Raw genomic sequence first — 19,671 nt, forward strand, 5'->3', positions numbered from 1 at the left:
CCAGGCAGTGCAATCTCAGCATTTTGGGAGGCCGAAGCTGGTGGATGGCTTGAGCTCAGGAGTTCAGGACCAGCCTGCAACATAAGGAGACTCCATCTCTACAAAAAATACAAAAATTAGCTGGGCGTGTTGGCGTGTGCCTGTAGTCCCAGGTACTCAGGAGACTGAGGTGGGAAGATGGTTTGAGCCTGGGAGGTTGAGGCTGTAGTGAGCCGTGATTGTGCCACTGAGCTCCAGCCGGGGTGACAAAGTGAGAACCTGTCTCTTAAAGAAAAAAAAGTGCTCCTTATTATTTTATTTTATTTATTTATTTTTAATCTAAGACAGAGTCTCGCTCTGTTGCCCAGTCTGGAGTGCAATGGTGTGATCTCAGTTCATTGCAGCCTCCGCCTCCCAGGTTCAAGCGATTCTCCTGCCTCAGCCTCAGTGAGTAGCTGGGATTACAGGCGCACACCACCACGCCTGGCTAATTTTGCATTTTTAGTAGAGATGGGTTTTCACCATGTTGGTCAGTCTGATCTGTAAATCCTGACCTTGTGATCCACCCACTTCAGCCTTCCAAAGTGCTGAGATTACAGGCCTGAGCCACCATACCCAGCCTATTTTAATTTTTTAAAGTTGAAATTTTTATCAGAGCACCTTAATTTTTAAGATTTTTTTTTGGCTGGGCATGGTGACTCACACCTGTAATCCCAGCACTTCGGGAGGCCAAGGTGGGAGGATCACGAGGTGAAGAGATGGAGACTATCCTGGCCAACACGCTGAAACCCTGTCTACTAAAAATACAGAAATTAGCTGGGTATGGTGGCACACACCTCTAGTCCCAGCTACTCAGGAGGCTGAGGCAGGAGAATTGCTTGAACCTGGGAGGCGGAGGCTGCAGTGAGCCGATATCACACCACTGCACTCCAGCCTGGCAACAGAGTGAGACTCTGTCTCAAAATAAATAAATAAATAAATAAACTATACAGTTCAAAGACCCCATGTTTAGTAATTATGTTTACAATTATTTGCTTCTATATGCCACCACACCTGCTTATTTTTGTATTTTTAGTAGAGATGGGGTTTCACCATCTTGGCCAGGCTGGTCTTGAACTCTTGACCTCAAGTGATCCACTCACCTCAGCCTCCCAAAGTGCTGGAATTACAGGCATGAGCCATGACCCCCAGCCTACAGTTTACATAAATTGATATGACTGTATCATCTTTGAAGAATCAACTGTACCTATTATTTTATAGTTTCAATGCACCTTATCTTTTTGCCTCTCAGATGATTCGACAGATTTAATCGTGATGTGCTCAAAATACTCTGTGCTTAACAGTCAACAAAAATTGCATGATCTAAGCCCATCATTACCATATAAAGACAAATCAGGCAATTATAAAGTTGGGAATTGTACCCTGTTTTGCAGAACAAGGGAAAACTAAAGGATTTGGACTTGTGTGAGTGAGCTAAGTGTGTCCCAAGTATGGTGAAAAGGTTTAGGGCAAGGAAGAAAGCAAAGAGAAGAGAAAGCCTATAGTTGAGTGTAAAGGTTTGAGGATTTCAGGTGGGAAGATGGTGATTAATCAGGATCTGTCAGTTCTGATGGAATATACTAACAGTGTCTGGGTTTAAATCCTGGCTCTAGGGCTGGGTGTGGTGGCTCACGCCTGTAATCCCAAACCAGATCATGAGGTCAGGAAATCAAGACCATCCTGGCTAACAGGGTGAAACCCTGTCTCTACTAAAAATACAAAAAAATAGCCGAGTGTGGTGGCGGGCACCTATAGTCTCAGCTACTTGGGAGGCTGAGGCAGGAGAATGGCGTGAACTCGGGAGGCGGAGCTTGCAGTGAACTGAGATCACGCCACTGCACTCCAGCCTGGGCGACTGAGTGAGACTCTCTCAAAATAAAAATAGAAGTAAAAATAAATCCTGGCTCTACTACTGACTTAACCTCTTTGAGCCTTACATTTCTCACTTGTATAATGTGAATACAGATATTTCCTTATAGGGTTGATGTGAGTATGAAATTGAGACAATGTGTAATGTACTTAGCGTGACCGGCACCCGGTGGTTCAGTAAGTGATGATTACTATTATCGCTGTTATTTTACAATGACCTCTGTAAAGTGTTTTCCAGATGTATTTGAATTTCTTAGTATGTACTTTTCAGATTTATTTGAACCCCTTAGTGTGTACTTCTCTGTTGGCACTTCACCTAGGCACAAAATAGTTGTTTAGTAATTATTATTTCGTTAATTTTGATAAAGTCCTTAAGGACAGCAACTCTCTTGGTGTCCCGTGTGCAACTTATACCTAGCATCTTGCCTTTTGAGAGAAAAAAGTACTTGGTAAATTCGTGACTGAAATTGATAAATAATAGATCGTATTCAGTCTGAGTTCTTCTGTTCTTCTGTTGGCAGCAAGCTGATAAACAAATTTCCAGTCCAGGTTATATGAGCTTCAGCTTCTCCTACAGTATCACTTTTACTTGTTTATTTTTTAATTGCTGATACAGATGCATCCATAATAAATATTTGGTTTTTGTGATGCTCAAACACAGTCCCAATTACAAGGCAACTTAGAAGTTAAAACTGAAACTGAAATATAAACAGCTTAACACCAGAAGGAAGCAAAACTATATATGTCTTTTTGCAACAGCAGTTCTGAAATTGTTTTTATACACTGTAACAACAAAGGTACCAACTTCCTTATTTCACAGATTTAAGTTTGGTTTATATATTTTATTGACATGATTACTCAACGTCCACATCATTCCGTCTGCATCTTCTTCCTACAGTTTTTCTTCTACTATTTAGTTATTTCTCCTTTTTTTGTTTGTTTCCTATTCCAGAATCAAATTTATTTTACTTGCAAAATCAGTGGAATATGGTTTGGAACCAGTAGGGCCTCTAACTTAAGCCCAGAACCTGTCAAAGAGAAGTGTAGTATCATTGCTAAGACTTGAACAGTTTATCTCTCAGAATCTTCAATTCCTTTGAATTTCTCAGCTCTTAGTGTAATCTGTTTTATTCGTTTGTTGTAGACTTCCATTATGGATAGATTTCCAAAATAATTTGGGTAGTCAACTGGTATTTTAGCTTTCTGGTAATTAACATGTGTAAAAATCTAAGGCTCTTTTTCATGCAAAGGAGACTGATTTTTGCTTTCAAAAGCATAGGCAGGAAATCTTAGGTTCAAAGGTAGTAAATAATGATAAGAGCAAATTGCTAGTGATGATACAGCTGCAGCCTCCATAGTGTATTTGTTTGGCTCAGGTACTCTAGAAATGAGAATTCTCAGAATTACATAGCAGAAGTGATATGTTGCCTGGATACCACACTACCAGAGGAATAAAAATGTAGTCAGAGTAAGGGGTTTTATGTTTTACAATGAGACAGTGTTAGTATAAGAAGCATTCCAAATACGCCAGTCCTCTTAAACCCATAGCAGACATTTATATGTTAATTCCTCAATGTCTCATTTCCCACCTTTTTTAGAGGAAGACACTCAGGTTAAAACTTTCACCCAAAGATAGACTCCTGGGGACTTTACAAGAATTTTGTTTTTTGCACTATGTGATGACACGATTATGAGAATTAAATATAGGAGTGAAAAACCAGAGAAATGGGGCAAAATCCCAGATTAGCCTTTCCTCTTTAAGCATCAGCTTCCCATTTTAGAAACATGCTTTCATCACCACATTCAGCATTCATTTTTTTCTTTCCTCTAACCTGCTGTTCTTTTAAAAAGTATTCTGGGCTGGGCGCGGTGGCTCACACCTGTAATCCTAGCACTTTTTGAGGCCAAGGCGGGTGGATCACCTTAGGTCAGGAGTTTGAGACCAGCCTGGTCAGCATGGCGAAACCCCATCTCTACTAAAAATATAAAAATTAGCCATACATGGTGGCGCATGCCTATAATCCCAGCTACTCGGGGGGCTGAGGAAGGAGAATTGCTTGAACCCGGAAGGTGGAGGTCACAGTGAGCCAAGATGCGCCACTGCACTTTAGCCTGCATGATGAGAGCAAGACTCCAGCTCAAAAAATAAAAAAGTATTCTGGGCCAGATGCAGTGGCTCACACCTGTAATCCCAGCTCTTTGGGAGGCCAAGGGTGGGCAGGTCACTTGAGGTCAGGAGCTTAAGACCAGCCTGGCCAACATGGAGAAACACTGTCTCTACCAGAACTACAAAAATTAGCTGGGTGTGATGGCGGGCACCTGTAATCCCAGCTACTCGGGAGGACAAGCCAGGAGAATCGCTTGAACCCGAGAGGCGGAGGCTGTAGTAAGTGGAGATGGTGTCATTGCACTTCAGCCTGGGCAACAGAGCGACACTTTGTCTCAAAAAAAAAAGTTTTTTACTCTCCCAGTGGTGATCAGTTGACATTTGTGCTAGGGTCCTTGAAGGGCTGTGCTGTAGGTATCAAGGGTAGTCAAAACTATTAAAAAGGCAAGCTACCATATTGGAGGGTGCTGTTTTCTTTATTTCTCAAACATCTTTCTTCTCCCATTCATCATCTCTTCAGCAGCTATCCTGGTGAATTATTTTTGCTAATTCTTTCCAAGATACTGAAAACTAAAATGTTAGCAGACACTAGCTCAGCCCTCTTCTGCCACCCACTAATTATTCTCATCTCTTCCCTAAATATTAGTTCCCTTTTCTTCCAGCCCAGAGCTAGACTTCTGGAGGCTGAGCCTGGGAAAATACTGAATTTCTCTCATTTTTCACTTTTAGGAGGGAATGATTATGGCATATACTTGCAGTGCCATTAGAAGCATTGGCAATCCCTGATCTTTTTGGTAATTTAAGGCTTAGAATCATCAGAAGTTCCAGGTTCACATCCTTCTAAAATGGAAGAAATGGAGGAAGTTCCAAGTGTGGTACAATACTGAACTTCCTTTTATCCTTCCTTGACTTTTTTTTTTGGAGATGGAGTCTCGCTCTGTCACCCAGGCTGGAGTGCAATGGCACAATCTTGTCTCACTGCAACCTCCACCTGCTGGATTTTCCTACAGGTGCCTGGCACCATGCCCAGCTACCTTCCTTGACATATTAAGAGAAGTTTGATCTAATCTCCCTTTCTAGTCCACCCAGTCTTGCAATTCTGGTTTCACATGTTCTCAGAAAGAATAGACTATAATGGTATGTTGGTTACTCTTTCAGCATTCGTAGATCCCTTTTTCTCTGGAAGAATCCTTTCTAAGGACGTTGATAAATGACATGTTGTATTTTCTCCTTCCAGAAATATCTGGCAGGAAAGTCCTTAGAGGCATTTGATTGAGGGAAAATCCACAGTTGCTCCATTATATATTTCTAATGTTTGTCACCAATCCTCATAACATATTGAAGATGGAAAGCTCTTCACAATCCTTTGTCATAAATTTTCGTCTCCTTTCGGTTATTTTGGGCTCAATACAAGTAGTGAGATTAGTATAGAGTGGGAGAAACTCATTCACTCTTCTCCATCTCCCACTATTACAACTCCCCTTGAAATTAATATCCAAACTTTAGGACAAATGAAGTTAAGTCAGAATGGAAGACACGTTTCCTTTTTTGGAGTTTCTTAGAAGTGGTTAGCTCAGTACATGGTGCAGACAGGTGTAATAAGGCTGTGGGTTCTGCTTGACTGTCTCAATAATTGCAGTAATCCAATAAGTTTGCAGAAATGCATAGAAAATTTACAAACAGCCTCCCATTTCCTCTTGAAAGTTGTGAATCAAAGCACTGATACAAAATATCCCACGTGAAAAGTTTTAGGTATATTCACCTCACCTTTCCCCAACCATCTCACCACAGGTCCTGGTCAACAAATAGATTTGGACTCCTGCTTTCCCTTACTCTGGTCTAAAGGCACAATGAGATGCCTTTTTGGAGATGAATCAGCTTACATCCTTTTGCTTGTTTGGTATCATATAAGAAAAGTGCTTATCTGAATCTCTTCTGCGCAATGCTCACTGCTACTTAAATGACCTCTCATCTGGTTCGAGGGGGTTGTGTGGCTGGTGACTTGAGCTCCAAAGACGAGAAGAGTCCAGAGACCCTGACTCCTAGGAAAGTGTGGGAGTCAAGTCCATTCTAATTCAGACCGTTTGGAAGGCTCTGCTCTGGCTGGGGATCATGCTGGGTGTGGTTTCTGCTTTGGTCATGGTAGTATGGTGGACTTTCTTTGGTTCAGAACCTCTCACCTCTGGCCCCACTAGGCTGTATGCCTGGGTGGCCAGCCCTGGCTGGGGTGCTGCATCAGTTGACAGTGTCCGCTGGCTGCGTGAGGCACTATTTGCTGTGGAGCGAGTGGAGGAAGAACCAGAGCGTGAGCTCCGGGAGCCTGAGGAAGAGGAGCTGGGTTTCACAAGACGGGCTTTCGGAGCTTCAGCATCTTCTCTGAAGAGAAAAAACAGCAAAGATAAACTTTAAACACTGGCAGATCTGTGATTGCTTCCACTATGATTGCTTCCTTCTGAGGTTTCCCAAGCTGTAAACTCAGATAATACCATCAGAAGGCAACCATTTAGAGACATAGATACTTCCTCGTATCTTAAGACTTAATGCTTGGCTCACGCAAATGTATGTTTTGTTAGCCTACAGGTCAACTCTATTATACTGGGAGGACAGGATCTTACCATTGAGATGGTCTAGACAGGACTCCTTCTGATTCACGGGTTGTCTGCATAAACCCTTTCATGGCGTATAGGCTATGCCCATTCTTCATTGCCCATTATGAGTAGAAGTGAATCAGAAGTAATGTAAATTGAACTGTTTTATGTATTTATGTATGTGTGTGTATATACACACACACACTTTTGTTTTTTTTTTCTCTCTGAGACATGCTCTTGCTTTGTCACCCAGGCTGGAGTACAAAGGTGCAATCATGGCTCACTGTGCCCTCAAACTCCTGGGCCAAAGTCATCCTCCTATCTCAGCCTCTCGAGTAGCTGGGACCACAGGCATGGGCCACCATGCCTGGTTATTTTATTATTATTATTTTTTATGTTTTTGAGACAGAGTCTTGCTTTTTTTTAGCCCAGGCTGGAGTGCAGTGGTGTGATCTCAGCTCACTGCAAGCTCTGCCTCCCGAGTTCATGCCTTTCTCCTGCCTCAGCCTCCCAAGTAGCTGGGACTACAGGAGCCCGCCACCACGCCCGGCTAATTTTTTGTATTTTTAGTAGAGATGGGGTTTCATCCTGTTAGTCAGGATGGTCTCGATCTCTTGACCTCGTGATCCACCCGCCTCGGCTTCCCAGAGTGCTGAGATTACAGCCGTGAGCCACTACGCACAGCCCTTTCCTTTTTTTTTTTTTCTTTTGTAAAGATGGAGTCTAACTATGTTGACCAGGCTGGTTTCAAACTCCTGGCCTCAAATAATCCTCCCGCCTCGGCCTCCCAAAGTGCTGGGATTACAGGCATGAGCTACCACGCACGCCCAGCCTAATTTGACTTTTAAGTGTTTGTTGAGGGTAAGACAGTTTCACAATAAAGTCCAGGTAAACCATACATTCTGTCCCTAGGCTGGAACTTCTTACCTACCAGGATAATCCTTTTAACAAATTTATGGTTAAGAGAAAACTGGAAACATTTATGTTGACTGGTCACTATAGTGCTGGCCCTAAAACAGAAGCCCCATAAAAGTGGGGATTTGAGAGGTTTACCGAATTTCATTAGGTCTCTCTTCTTCCTCATATCTTTCTTTGTCTTTCCTTCGGATTAGCAGCCACACCAAGAGGAAAATCAGCAGGGCTCCAGCCACTATGCCTGTCACTGCTCCTGCAACCATGCCGATGCTTTGTACATCTGTTTTCTCAGAAGCAAAAGCACAAGTAAAACCAAACATAAGCTAGGAAATACACGAACTCAAAAAAAAAAAAAAAAAAAAAAAAAACATAAGCTCTGGACAGAATGAGTATTTCTAGGTCTTTTTTTTTTTTTTTTTCTGAGACAGAGTTTTGCTCTTGTTGCCCAGGCTGGGATGCAATGGCGCGATCGTGGCTCGGTGCGATCTCGGTTCACCGCAACCTCCACCTCCTAGATTCAAGTGATTCTCCTGCCTCAACCTCTTGAGTAGCTGGGATTACAGGCATGCACCACCCGGCTAGTTTTGTATTTTTAGTAGAGACGATGTTTCTCTATGTTCGTCAGGCTGGTCGCAAACTCCCGACCTCAGGTGATCTGCCCCTCTCAGCCTCCGAAAGTGCTGGGATTACAGGCGTGAGCCACCGCGCTGGCCTCCAGGTCTTTATCTTCATTAGTAGTACTGCATTACCCTCTCTCAGTATATGACCAGCCCTCTTGATATATTTGCAGTTGTAGTTGCTGAATCACACAGACTTTGCCAGCAAGTGACCAGGTTTTATTTTTTTGTTTTTTTTGTTTGTTTTTTGAGACAGAGTCTCACTCTGTCCCCCAGGCTGGAGTGAGTGACTCGATCTCGGTGCACTGCAAGCTCCGCCTCCCGGGTTCACTCCATTCTCCTGCCTCAGCCTCCCAAGTAGCTGGGACTATAGGCGCCCGCCACCACGCCCTGCTAATTTTTTTCTATTTTTGGTATAGATGGGGTTTCACCATGTTAGCCAAGATGGTCTCAGTCTCCTGACCTCGTGATCCGCCCGCCTCGGCCTCCCAAAGTGTTGGGATTACAGGAGTGAGCCACCGTGCCCAACCAAGTGGCCATGTTTTAGTGAGTAAGTCTGGGTGGGTTCAGACGATAAAACTGGGCTAGGAGAGTAATCATACCATGTCTGAAGATTTGTCAGCCTTAATTGGATAACATTTGGGCATTCCTCTGGCTCTACTGACTTACCCTGTTTAACATCTCCCTTCTCCCACGTGTCATATAAAAGGGAATGTAAGAAAAATTTTTTGGCCAGGCACAGTGCCTCACGCCTGTAATCCCAGCATTTCAGGGGGCTGATGTGGGTGAATCACTTGAGGTCAGGAGTCCAAGGCTGGCCTGGCCAACATGGCAAAACCGCGTCTCTACTAAAAATACAAAAATTATTTGGGCATGGTGGCGCAAGCCTATAATCCCAGCTATTCGGGAAGCTGAGGCAGAAGAATCACTTGAACCTGGGAGGCAGAGGTTGTAGTGAGCTGAAATCATGCTTCTGCACTCCAGCAAGACTGTCTCAAAAAAAAAAAAAAAAATTTTTGAGTAGAATAAAAGTTGATTTTTTTTTTTTCCTTGAGACGGAGTCTCGCTCTGTCGCCCAGGCTGGAGTGCAGTGGCGGGATCTCAGCTCACTGCAAGCTCCGCCTCCCAGGTTTACGCCATTCTCCTGCCTCAGCCTCCCGAGTAGCTGGGACTACAGGCGCCTGCCACCTCGCCCGGCTAATTTTTTTTATTTTTTAGTAGAGACGGGGTTTCACCGTGTTAGCCAGGATGGTCTCGATCTCCTGACCTCGTGATCCGCCCGTCTTGGCCTCCCAAAGTGCTGGGATTACAGGCTTGAGCCACCGCGCCTGGCAAAAGTTGATTTTTAAAAAAGGAATATAACCTATAATGTTAGACTCTGTGGAATTTGACATTGAATCCTAGAATTTCAGAAGTTAAGGTAAATACGATTTGTAGTTTAGTAATACACACTCTTTCATATACCAAATATTTATTTCGGTGCCTACCCTGAGCCAGGCACAGTTGTAGGCATTGTGGAAGACCGGCGAGTTTTCTGCTTTTGTAGAGTTTTCATTCCAGAAGGGGAAAACAGATAATAAACAAGTAAATAAAGATAATTTCAGATAATGGATAAATTCCATGAAGGCGAAATTGGATGAGTGAATTTTAGAGAGGTCTTGGAGGGATACCACTTAAGTTTGGGTAATCAAGACTTTGAGGAGGTGACATTTGAGTTGAGGCATACATGATGTAATGGGTGATCTTGTGATTATCTAGGGACAGAGCATTCCAGGCAGAAAATAGCAAGTACGATTAATGTGAGTGGGTCTGGAGCATAGTGAGCAAGGAAGAGTAGAGGGAGATGAGGTCACAGAGACAGGAAAGGACCAGCCCACATAGGCCATGGCAAAGATTTTAATGTGAGAGGAATAAAAGAGTAACACAATCCGAATTGTATCTGAGACAGTACACCATGGCTGCTCTAGGGAAAATAAATAGTGCAGAAGTAGGAAAGAAAGCAGGGACATTGGCTAGGAGGCTTATAATAGTGCAGGCTGAAGATGATGATGGCTTAGGCTAGGATGAAAGTAACGTATATAGAAACAAGTACATGGGTGTTGCCTATATTTTGGAAGTATAACCAACAGAATTTGCTATTTATTCTTTTTTTTTTTTTTTTTTGAGACAGAGTTTCGCTGTTGTTGCCCAGGCTAGAGTGCAATGGTGTGATCTCGGCTCACTGCAAGCTCTGCATCCCCGGTTCAAGTGATTCTCCTGCCTCAGTTTCCTGAGTAGCTGGGATTACAGGCGCGCACCACCATGGCCAGCTAATTATTATACTTTTAGTAGAGACGGGGTTTCACCATGTCAGCCAGGCTGGTTTCGAACTCCTGACCTCAGGCGATCCACCCGCCTTGGCCTCCCAAAGTGCTGGGATTTCACGTGTGAGCCGCTGCACCTAGCCTATTTATTCTTATTAAAACAAAATGATATAATTATTTATTTAATTTTAAGGCGGAGTTTCGCTCTTGTTGACCATGCTGGAGTGCAATGGCGCGATCTCGGCTCACCGCAACCTCTGCCTCCTGGGTTCAAGCGATTCTTCTGCCTCAACCTTCTGAGTAGCTGGGATTGCAGGCATGCACCACCACGCCTGGCTAATTTTGTATTTTTAGTAGAGACGGGATTTCTCCATGTTGGTCAGGCTGGTCTCAAACTCCTGACCTCAAGTGATGCGCCCGCCTCCATCAAAGTGTTGGGGTTACAGTCATGAGTCACATGCCCAGCCAAAATTTTATTTTTTAAAGAAATTGGACTTTGGATATTTTTATTTAAGGTCTCAAAGGAATGGAGTTATTTTACCTGAGTAATTTCAAATAGAGAATGCTGTTTTCCCCACTGCCTCAGCTCCAGGACACATAATCTAGATGGATTATCTGTTAATGGAAATTTAGGTTGCTTTCAATTTTTCACAATTGAAAATAATATATCTCTGGGTGCTGTGGCTCATGCCTGTAATCCCAGCACTTTGGGAAGCTGAGGCGGATGGATCACTTGATGCCAGGAGTTCGAGACCAGCCTGGCCAACATGGCAAGACCCTGTCTCTACTGAAAATACAAACATCAGCTGGGCATGGTGCGCGGGCCTGTAATCCCAGCTGCTCAGGAGGCTGAGGCAGGAGAAGCTCTTGAACCTGGGAGGCGGAGGTTGCAGTGAGCCAAGATCACACCATTGCACTCCAGCCTGTGCAACAAGAGTGAAACTCCGTCTCAAAAAAAAAAAAGAAAAAAATATATATATATCATTATTTTCCATATGTATTTGGACACCTGGGGCGTGTATCTAAAAGATAAATTCACAGAATATTGCTGGATAAAATGGAATGCACTTTTGCATCTGAAATAAAATGAATGACTAATTGTATAGTTATACAATGAAATACCCTAAAACAATGAAAAATAACATACTCTAGCTATAAGCAACAACAACGATGAGTCTCAAAAATATAATGGGGAATGAAATAAACCAGACACAATGGAATGATTCCATTTATTTAAAGTTTTGAGATAGGAAAAGCAATCCATAAAGTTAGAAACCTGGATTATGGAGAGGTAGCAGGAGTTAGAAACAGGTTCTTTTTTTTTGAGGCAGAGTCTCACTCTGTTGCCCAGGCTGGAGTGCAGTGGCATGATCTCGGCTCACTGCAGCTTCTATCTCCCAGATTCAAGTGATTTTCCTACCTCAGCCTCCTGAGTAGCTGGGATTACAGGTGTACACCACCTTGCCCGGCTAAGTTTTGTATTTTTAGTAGAGCTGGAGTTTTGGCATGTTGGTCAGGCTGGTCTCAAACTCCTGACCTCATGTGATGCGCCCAGCTTGGCCTCCCAGAGTGCTGGGATTACAGACCTGAGCCACCGTGCCTGGCCAGAAACAGGTTCTTAATCATGATACTGGTTACACAGTTATCTTCACTTTTGAAAATCTATCAAGTTGTCGGCCGGGCGCTGTGGCTCACACCTGTAATCCCAGCACTTTGGGAGGCTGAGGTGGGTGGATCACCTGAGGTCAGGAATTCAAGACCAGCCTGACCAACATGGAAAAACCCCATCTCTACTAAAAATACAAAATTAGCTGGGCGTAGTGGCGCAAGCACTACTTGGGAGACTGAGGCAGAAGAATCACTTGAACCTGGAAGGTGAAGGTTGCGGTGAGCCCAGATTGTGCCATTGCACTCCAGCCTGGGCAACAAGAGCAAAGCTCCGTCTCAAAAAAAAAAAAAAGAAAAAAAGAAAATCTATCAAGTTGTACACTTATCCTTCTTCTTTGTATAAGTTTTACTTTAATGTATTTTACCCCTCAGAAATCTATAGATAAAGCTAAATTGTGCTCCCAATGTATATGTTAGTTAAAAATGTAAAAGAACGTGTTCCCTCATAACCTTTCTAATATCGATTCTACAGTTTTTATATTTATTAAACTGATAGCTTAAAATTAAAAGGGTGTTTTTTTTTCTCAATCTAGTGGGGAAAAAAAGGATTTTTGGGGGCCTCTTTATTTATGTTTTTGACCATTTTTTATTTCTTTTCCCGAAAACTGCCTGTTACTTTTTTTTTGTTTTATTTTGTTTTTGAGATGGAGTCTCTCTCTGTCACCCAGGCTGGAGTGCAGTGGCCTGATCTCAGCTCAGTGCAACCTCTGCCTCCTGGGGTCAAGCAATTCTCCTACCTCAGCCTCCCGAGTAGCTGGGATTACAGGCGCACGCCACCATGCCCAGCTAATTTTTTGTGTTTTTAGTAAAGATGGGGTTTCACCATGCTGGCCAGGCTGGTCTTGAACTCCTGACCTCGTGATCCGCCCGCCTTGACCCGCCGAAGTGCTGGGATTACAGGCGTGAGCCACTGCGCCTGGCCTGACTGTTGTGTTTTTAAGAAAAGTTATCTGAAACTTGGAAATAGACAAAAGATGTACAGAGCTTAGTAATATACAACTCTGTAAGGGCAGCTTGTAGATCTCTGTCTAGTAGAGATGGAAATAATTTCTCCACCAGTTAAACAGATGACCCCAGGAATTATAGTCTGCAAATTTGTAGCTCGATGTCTAATCCAGCAATCTGTTAATAATAATAATAGCTAGTGTTACTGAACACCCACAATGTGTCAAGCCCTGTTCCTAGGCTTGACTGGTGTTGGATGATCTACCTCTGAAATGGCTCATTCACATGGCTGTTGGCTGGAGGCCTCAGTTTCCTTGCTTAAAATAAAACATAAAACATGGGCCTCTGGCTAGGTGCGGTGGCTCACACCTCTAATCCCAGCACTTTGGGAGGCTGAGGCGGGTGGATCACGAGGTCAGGAGATCAAGACCATCCTGGCTAACATGGTGAAACCCCGTCTCTACTAAAAATACAAAAAATTAGCCGGGCGTGGTGGTGGGTGCCTGTAGTCCCAGCTACTCGGGAGGCTGAGGCAGGAGAATGGTGTGAACCCAGGAGGCGGAGCTTGCAGTGAGCCGAGATCCGGCCACTGCACTCCAGCCTGGGTGAAAGAGTGAGACTCCGTCTGAAGAAAACAAAACAAAACAACAAAGCAAAAAAAGTGGGCCTCTACATAAGGCTCTTAAAGCAGCTGGCTTCCCATAAAGTGAGTGATCTAAGAGAGGAACTGAGTGATCTGAGATCTAAGAGATCTAACATCTAAGAAAGCAAGCTGCAGTGCTTTTGCATATGCAGCATACCATCACTTCTGCTGCATTATATTCATCAGAAGTGAGTCACTAAGTTCAGATCATACTCAAAAAGAGGAGAATGAAGGTGTACCTCTTTTTTTTTTTTTTTTTTTTTGGGGATGGAGTTTCGCTCTTGTCGCCCATGCTGGAGTGCAGCGGTGCAATCTAGGCTCACTGCAACCTCCACCTCCCAGGTTCAAGTGATTCTCCTGCCTCAGCTTCCCGAGTAGCTGGGATTACAGGCATGTGCCACCACGCCCAGCTAATTTTCTATTTTTAGTAGAGATGGAGTTTCACCATGTTGGTCAGGCTGGTCTCGAACTCCTGACTTCAAGTTATCTGCCCACCTTGGCCTCCGAAAGTGTTGGGATTACAGGTGTGAGCCACTGCACCTGGACAAAGGTATACCTCTTGAAGGGAGAAGTAGCAAATAATTACATAGACATATTTTTTAAACCACCAGAGGGCAAAGTCTAATAAGCAGAGTATATAAATACATAATAAAGAACTCTTTCAAATCAGTGAAAAAACAGCTAAACCAAAATGGGCACAGAATGTTGAATTATAACTTTGAAAAAAGTAAAATATTGATTCTGACAAATTAAAGGTTTTATTTAATTTATTAATAAGGGGGCGCTGGGTGTAGTATCTCATGGCTGTAATCCCAGCACTTTGGGAGGCCGAGGTAGGTGACTCACGAGGTCAGTAGTTCAAGACCAGCCTGGCCAACATAGTGAAACCCCGTCTCTACTAAAAATACAAGAATTAGCCAGGTGTGGTGGCACGCGCCTGTAGTCCCAGCTACTCGGGAAGCTGAAGCTGGAGAATCGCTTGAACCTGGGAGGTGGAGGTGGCAGTGAGCCAAGACCACGCCATTGCATTCCAGCCTGGGTGACAGAGTGAGACTCCGTCTCAAAAAAAAAGAAAGGGTGGAGGCTAGGAAAATTTTAAAAGTGGTCCAAAGAGCATTTGAGAAATTAGAGACAATTGAACAAAGATGTTATGAAGACAATTTAACAAAGATTAATACCCATGCCCTGCCTCCTTTTATCTTTCAACTTGGTTTATCCTGTCTTTTTTCAAGACTCAATCTCTAGATTATAAGCCTGGCATACTATTTATTGCACCAAATAAATGTTAACACTGCAAGCATGGCTTGTGGCTGTAGGATTCTGTTCAAAAGTCTAAAGTTACTACATTGATTAAGGAGAAATAATAATAAGAGCTAATGTTATCAAATACCCACTGTATGTCAAGCTCTATTCCTAGGCAGTTGTAAGTAAATGTGTTCATTTACTAACTTTTCAGGAAAACTCTAAGCAGCCAGGTGCCATTGCGCATGGCTGTAATCCCAGCACTCTGGCAGGTGAAGAAGGGTGGATCGCCTAAGTTCAGGAGTTCGAGACCAGCCTGGCCAACATGGCAAAACCCTGTCTCTACAAAAATACAAAAATTAGCCAGGTGTGGTGGCATGTGCCTGTAATTCCAGCTACTTGGGAGGTGGAGGCAGGAGAGTCACTTGAACCTGGGAGGCAGAGGCTGCAGTGAGCCAAGATTGCACCACTGCACTCCAGCGTGGGCGACAGAGCAAGACCCTGTCTCCAGAAAAAAAAAAAAAGGAAAAGAAAAACTCTATGAGATAGTTAATTATTATTCTCCTTTATAGATTGGAAAATATGCCTAAGGTACTACAGAGTTAGTGGTAGCTGTGACGGAAATCCAGGCAGTTATCTGAATTCACAGCTAAAGGTCTTAGTCACCTGCTACTATCTCTCATCTGTACTTGAGGCAAATCAAATGCTTGATTATAACACGTGTACACACGTGTTTGTGCATGTGCACATGCATATATGGACTCACAAACACTCTGTGGAGGGGAGAAATCTTATCTACTTGCCTGGAATCATAGGTGGCATATAACTAGCTTGGCGGTTTTGTTTGTTTTTGTTTTTAGGAATGGTGTTTATAACTCTCCTAGATATAGTGAATTTATTTAGGGGGCTGGTTAATTCACATATTTGTAAATACAGAGTCAACTGGTGTTTTGTTTTGTTTTGTTTTTGTTGGATGTCCAGGCTGGAGTGCAGTGGCACCATCTCGGCTCACTGCAACCTCCGTGCCTCAGGTTAAAGCGATTCTCCTGCCTCAGCCTCCTGAGTAGCTGGGATTACAGGTGTGTGCCACCACACTTGGCTAATTTTTTGTATCTTTTAGTAGAGATGGGGTTTCACCATGTTGGTCAGGCTGGTCTTGAACTCCTGACCTTGTGATCCGCCCGCCTTGGCCTCCCAAAGTGCTGGGATTACAGGCGTGAGCCGCCATGCCTGGCTGGTTTTTTCTTTTTTTTTTTTTGAGAGGGAGTCTTGGTCTGTCGCCCAGACTGGAGTGCAGTGGCATGATCTTGGCTCACTGCAACCTCCGCCTCCCAGGTTCAGGCGATTTTCCTGCCTCAACCTCCTGAGTAGCTGAGATTATAGGCGCCCACCACCACACCCAGCGAATTTTTGTATTTTTGTAGAAACGGGGTTTCACCGTGTTGGCCAGGCTGGTCTCGAACTCCTGACCTCAAGAGATCTGCCCACTTGGGCCTCCCAAAGTGCTGGGATTACAGGCATGAGCCACTGTGCCTGACCAGTCAATTGTTGAGTGGTCTTTGCAACTACTGAATTTCTTTTGGTGATAGCCATATCCTTCTGGAGATAAAGATTTTGACCTTAACCTTACTCTTACTCATGATTAGAATGTCTTAACATTGATCTACAATGCAAAATCAAACAAAAAAATGAAACTAAAACCCCTTTGGATGCTTACACTGTACAGTTACTCGCACGACACAGCTTTCCTTCCCAGCTTCGTTGCCTGCTGTGCACTGGTAGAGTCCGGAGGAGGACATGGTAAGATTCTGCAGCAGAACTCGCCCAGGGTGGTTGTAGTCTGCACAAGCAGAAAGAATGACTGTAAATCCCTTTAGTGATGGTATCTGTATTTGTTTTTTACTTTGTCACTGACCTGAGATTCTGTAATACTATTTGATAAGAATGAAATGATGGAAAAGATATGCTTTGGGAACATGAGAATAAAGATAAACCTTTTTTTTTTTTAAGTTGTAGCACATCCTCAAAAGTAACAAAAGATTGTGACCATTTAAGGGATACCAAACATAATATTTAGATACAGTGGATGTATGTAGTACATTTCTTCTAATCTCTTTTACTGCTTTTACATGTCATTTGAGGAAAGGAAAGACAGATTTTCTGTTCTAGTTAATGGATTTTAAAAATGGAAGTTCAGGAGGTTCAGCAGGGTATTTCAGGTCACATAGTGAATTGCTGACAAAGCTGATTTAGAGCTCATGGATAGAGGACTGTTTTGTTGGCTCAATAGATTGGTAGGAAGATGACTTACCAATCCTAGATTTGGGAGGCAGACGTTCATCCTCTCCCTCCTTCTCCCGGATTCGCTGCCAGTAATACACAATGGGCTCTGTGCCAGAGGATGACTCACACTGCAAAGTCAGGTCACTTCCTTCTGTCAGCTCTCCTTCCAGCTCACACTTGGGCTTGGATGGTCTCACTGGCAACAACACCACCAAGCAAAAGTGTAACGATTCAAAGATCCCCAAACACCAGATTCAATGGAAAAATTATGTCCTATTGAGTTGCTTCTCCAGCCATCTGTTTTGGTCAACTTTTGAGTGGGGATTCAACTAGCCTTGCTTTACACTACCGCCAGAAAAACATCCACCTCCATCCCCTAAGCACACATACCCCCAACTCCAGTGGTGCTGTTGTAATTTTTGGGTCAGAGGCTGCCTCATTACTTCTCAAAGAAGACACATTATTATTGGACATTTTAGGAAAGTTGAGCATGGTTTTGCTGATACAGCAGTGTATTAATTTGGAAGCAATTAAGTAGAACTTAGTAGCTCTTGCTGTCAAAAAACAGAAGTGAATTTGAATCATATCTGAGAGACTTAAATATGAAGATCCCACTTAAATATTAGAGAATATTTATGTTTTGTAATGGACAACTATGGAAAATTGCTCTTATATTTTCATTTTTTATTATGGCTATAATACAGAAGATATACATTTCTTCCCAGGGAACTGGACGAGGTGACCTCTGAATGTATAATACAAAGTACTGAACATGAACTTTTGTATCACCGTGATGCATATGACTATCCCTCTTAGATACCTTAGAAATAAGCTGTAGACATTCACTTTGGCATCCTATCTTACCTAAGACTTTTAAGATGACATGGCTCCACACGTAGCGCCCTGAATTCTTAACCTTACAGGTGTACCGGCCCTCATCACTGGGCTTCAGAGGTTCAATCTGCAAGGAGGCGTCTCCTGCCAGGAAATTGGAAGCAAAGGCCACTCGGCCCTTCTGTTCCTCAGTCAAGTTATTGTAGACATGACGACTGGAGTAAGTGATGACCTGTGGGATAGACCGCGGCAGAGTCAAGCAGTGTAACTCTCGGCCTGCCTTTCCTGATGGTGTGAAGAAGAGGAAAGGGAGTACTCCCAGTGGCACAAAATAGTCAAGCCTAGGACTAAGAGTCCAAGAGACCTCTGTTCTTTTTTTATTTTTATTTTTTTTTGAGACAGAGTCTCACTCTGTTGCCCAGGCTGGTGTGCAGTGGCGCGATCTCGGCTCACTGCAAGCTCCGCCTCCTGGGTTCATGCCATTCTCCTGCCTCAGCCTCCTGAGTAGCTGGGACTACAGGTTCCCACCACCACGCCTGGCTGATTTTTTTGTATTTTTAGTAGAGACAGAGTTTCACTGTGTTAGCCAGGATGGTCTTGATCTTCTGACCTCGTGATCCGCTCACCTCGGCCTCCCAAAGTGTTGTAATTGAGCCACCGACAAGACCTGTGTTCTAAATAAAAGTTAAAAGTACAGTACTTTTGCCTAGGCCTTGCCTCTCCTTCCAAAAATAGTAACACTTCATATTTGTGAAGCATTTTTAGTTAAGTTTGAGTTACATACTGAAGTTCACATAGCTAAGTCAAGGAAAGGAGGAAAACGTGCAAGTGTAGAGCTATGCGTATATTAAGCATAGACTTGTGAAAGGAAAATTAAACCTCGGGACCCCTTGGGAAGCCAAAGGGTAGGTCAAGCTTGGAACTGTGCCTGGCAAACCTGCCTCCTGTCCTTTTTTTTTTTTTTTAAAGTATTTGAGAGACTTCTATGAGACAGGACTGTTTACTTGGTTTTATTTATTTATTTATTTATTTATTTATTTATTTATTTATTTATTTTTGAGACAAAGTCTTGCTCTGTGAGACAGGACTGTTTACTTGGTTTTATTTATTTATTTATTTATTTATTTATTTATTTATTTATTTATTTATTTATTTATTTTTGAGACAAAGTCTCGCTCTGTCACCCAGGCTGGAGTGCAGTGGCGCAATCTCGACTCACTGTAACCTCCGCTTCCCGGGTTCAAGCAGTTCTCCTGCCTCAGCCTCCTGAGTAGCTGGGATTACAGGTGTACACCACCATGCCTGGCTAACTTTTGTATTCTTGGTAGAGAAAGGGTTTTGCCATGTTGACCAGGCTGGTCTTGAACTCCTGACTTCAAGTGATCCACCCCACCTTGGCCTCCCAAAGTGCTGGGATTACAGGCATGAGCCACCATGCCTGGCCTGCCTTCCATTCTGTTCCTGAATAACAAATAAGATAGCTACAAAGATTTAAAAAAAAAAAAAAAAGGCTTACAGTACTCCTGCACAATTTGCCTACAAGGAGACTGCTTGTGGACAAAGGATGGACAGAACTCACAGTTACCCCTCTGCACACATGAGATAAATGCATACCTGATTGCTTCCTTTGCCCTATTTC

General features: G+C 43.3%; 1 protein-coding gene across 1 annotated transcript in view; it reads right to left on the bottom strand.

The window, feature by feature from the left end:
* Positions 1 to 2,699: 2,699 nt before the first annotated feature.
* The window catches only part of CLMP (CXADR like membrane protein), a 116,093-nt gene continuing 99,121 nt past the window's right edge, over positions 2,700 to 19,671 (bottom strand). Inside the window, exons 3-7 of the mRNA XM_031936707.1 lie at positions 18,063 to 18,264; positions 17,227 to 17,394; positions 16,633 to 16,755; positions 7,636 to 7,777; positions 2,700 to 6,370 (exon numbers count right to left, since the gene is read on the bottom strand). Of these exons, the coding sequence (XP_031792567.1) occupies positions 6,070 to 6,370; positions 7,636 to 7,777; positions 16,633 to 16,755; positions 17,227 to 17,394; positions 18,063 to 18,264 (936 nt within the window). The 3' untranslated portion in view covers positions 2,700 to 6,069. The remainder of the gene's footprint in view (positions 6,371 to 7,635; positions 7,778 to 16,632; positions 16,756 to 17,226; positions 17,395 to 18,062; positions 18,265 to 19,671) is intronic.

Source organism: Piliocolobus tephrosceles, chromosome 13 (genome assembly GCF_002776525.5).
Source record: "Piliocolobus tephrosceles isolate RC106 chromosome 13, ASM277652v3, whole genome shotgun sequence".
NCBI classification, from domain to species: Eukaryota; Metazoa; Chordata; class Mammalia; order Primates; family Cercopithecidae; genus Piliocolobus; species Piliocolobus tephrosceles.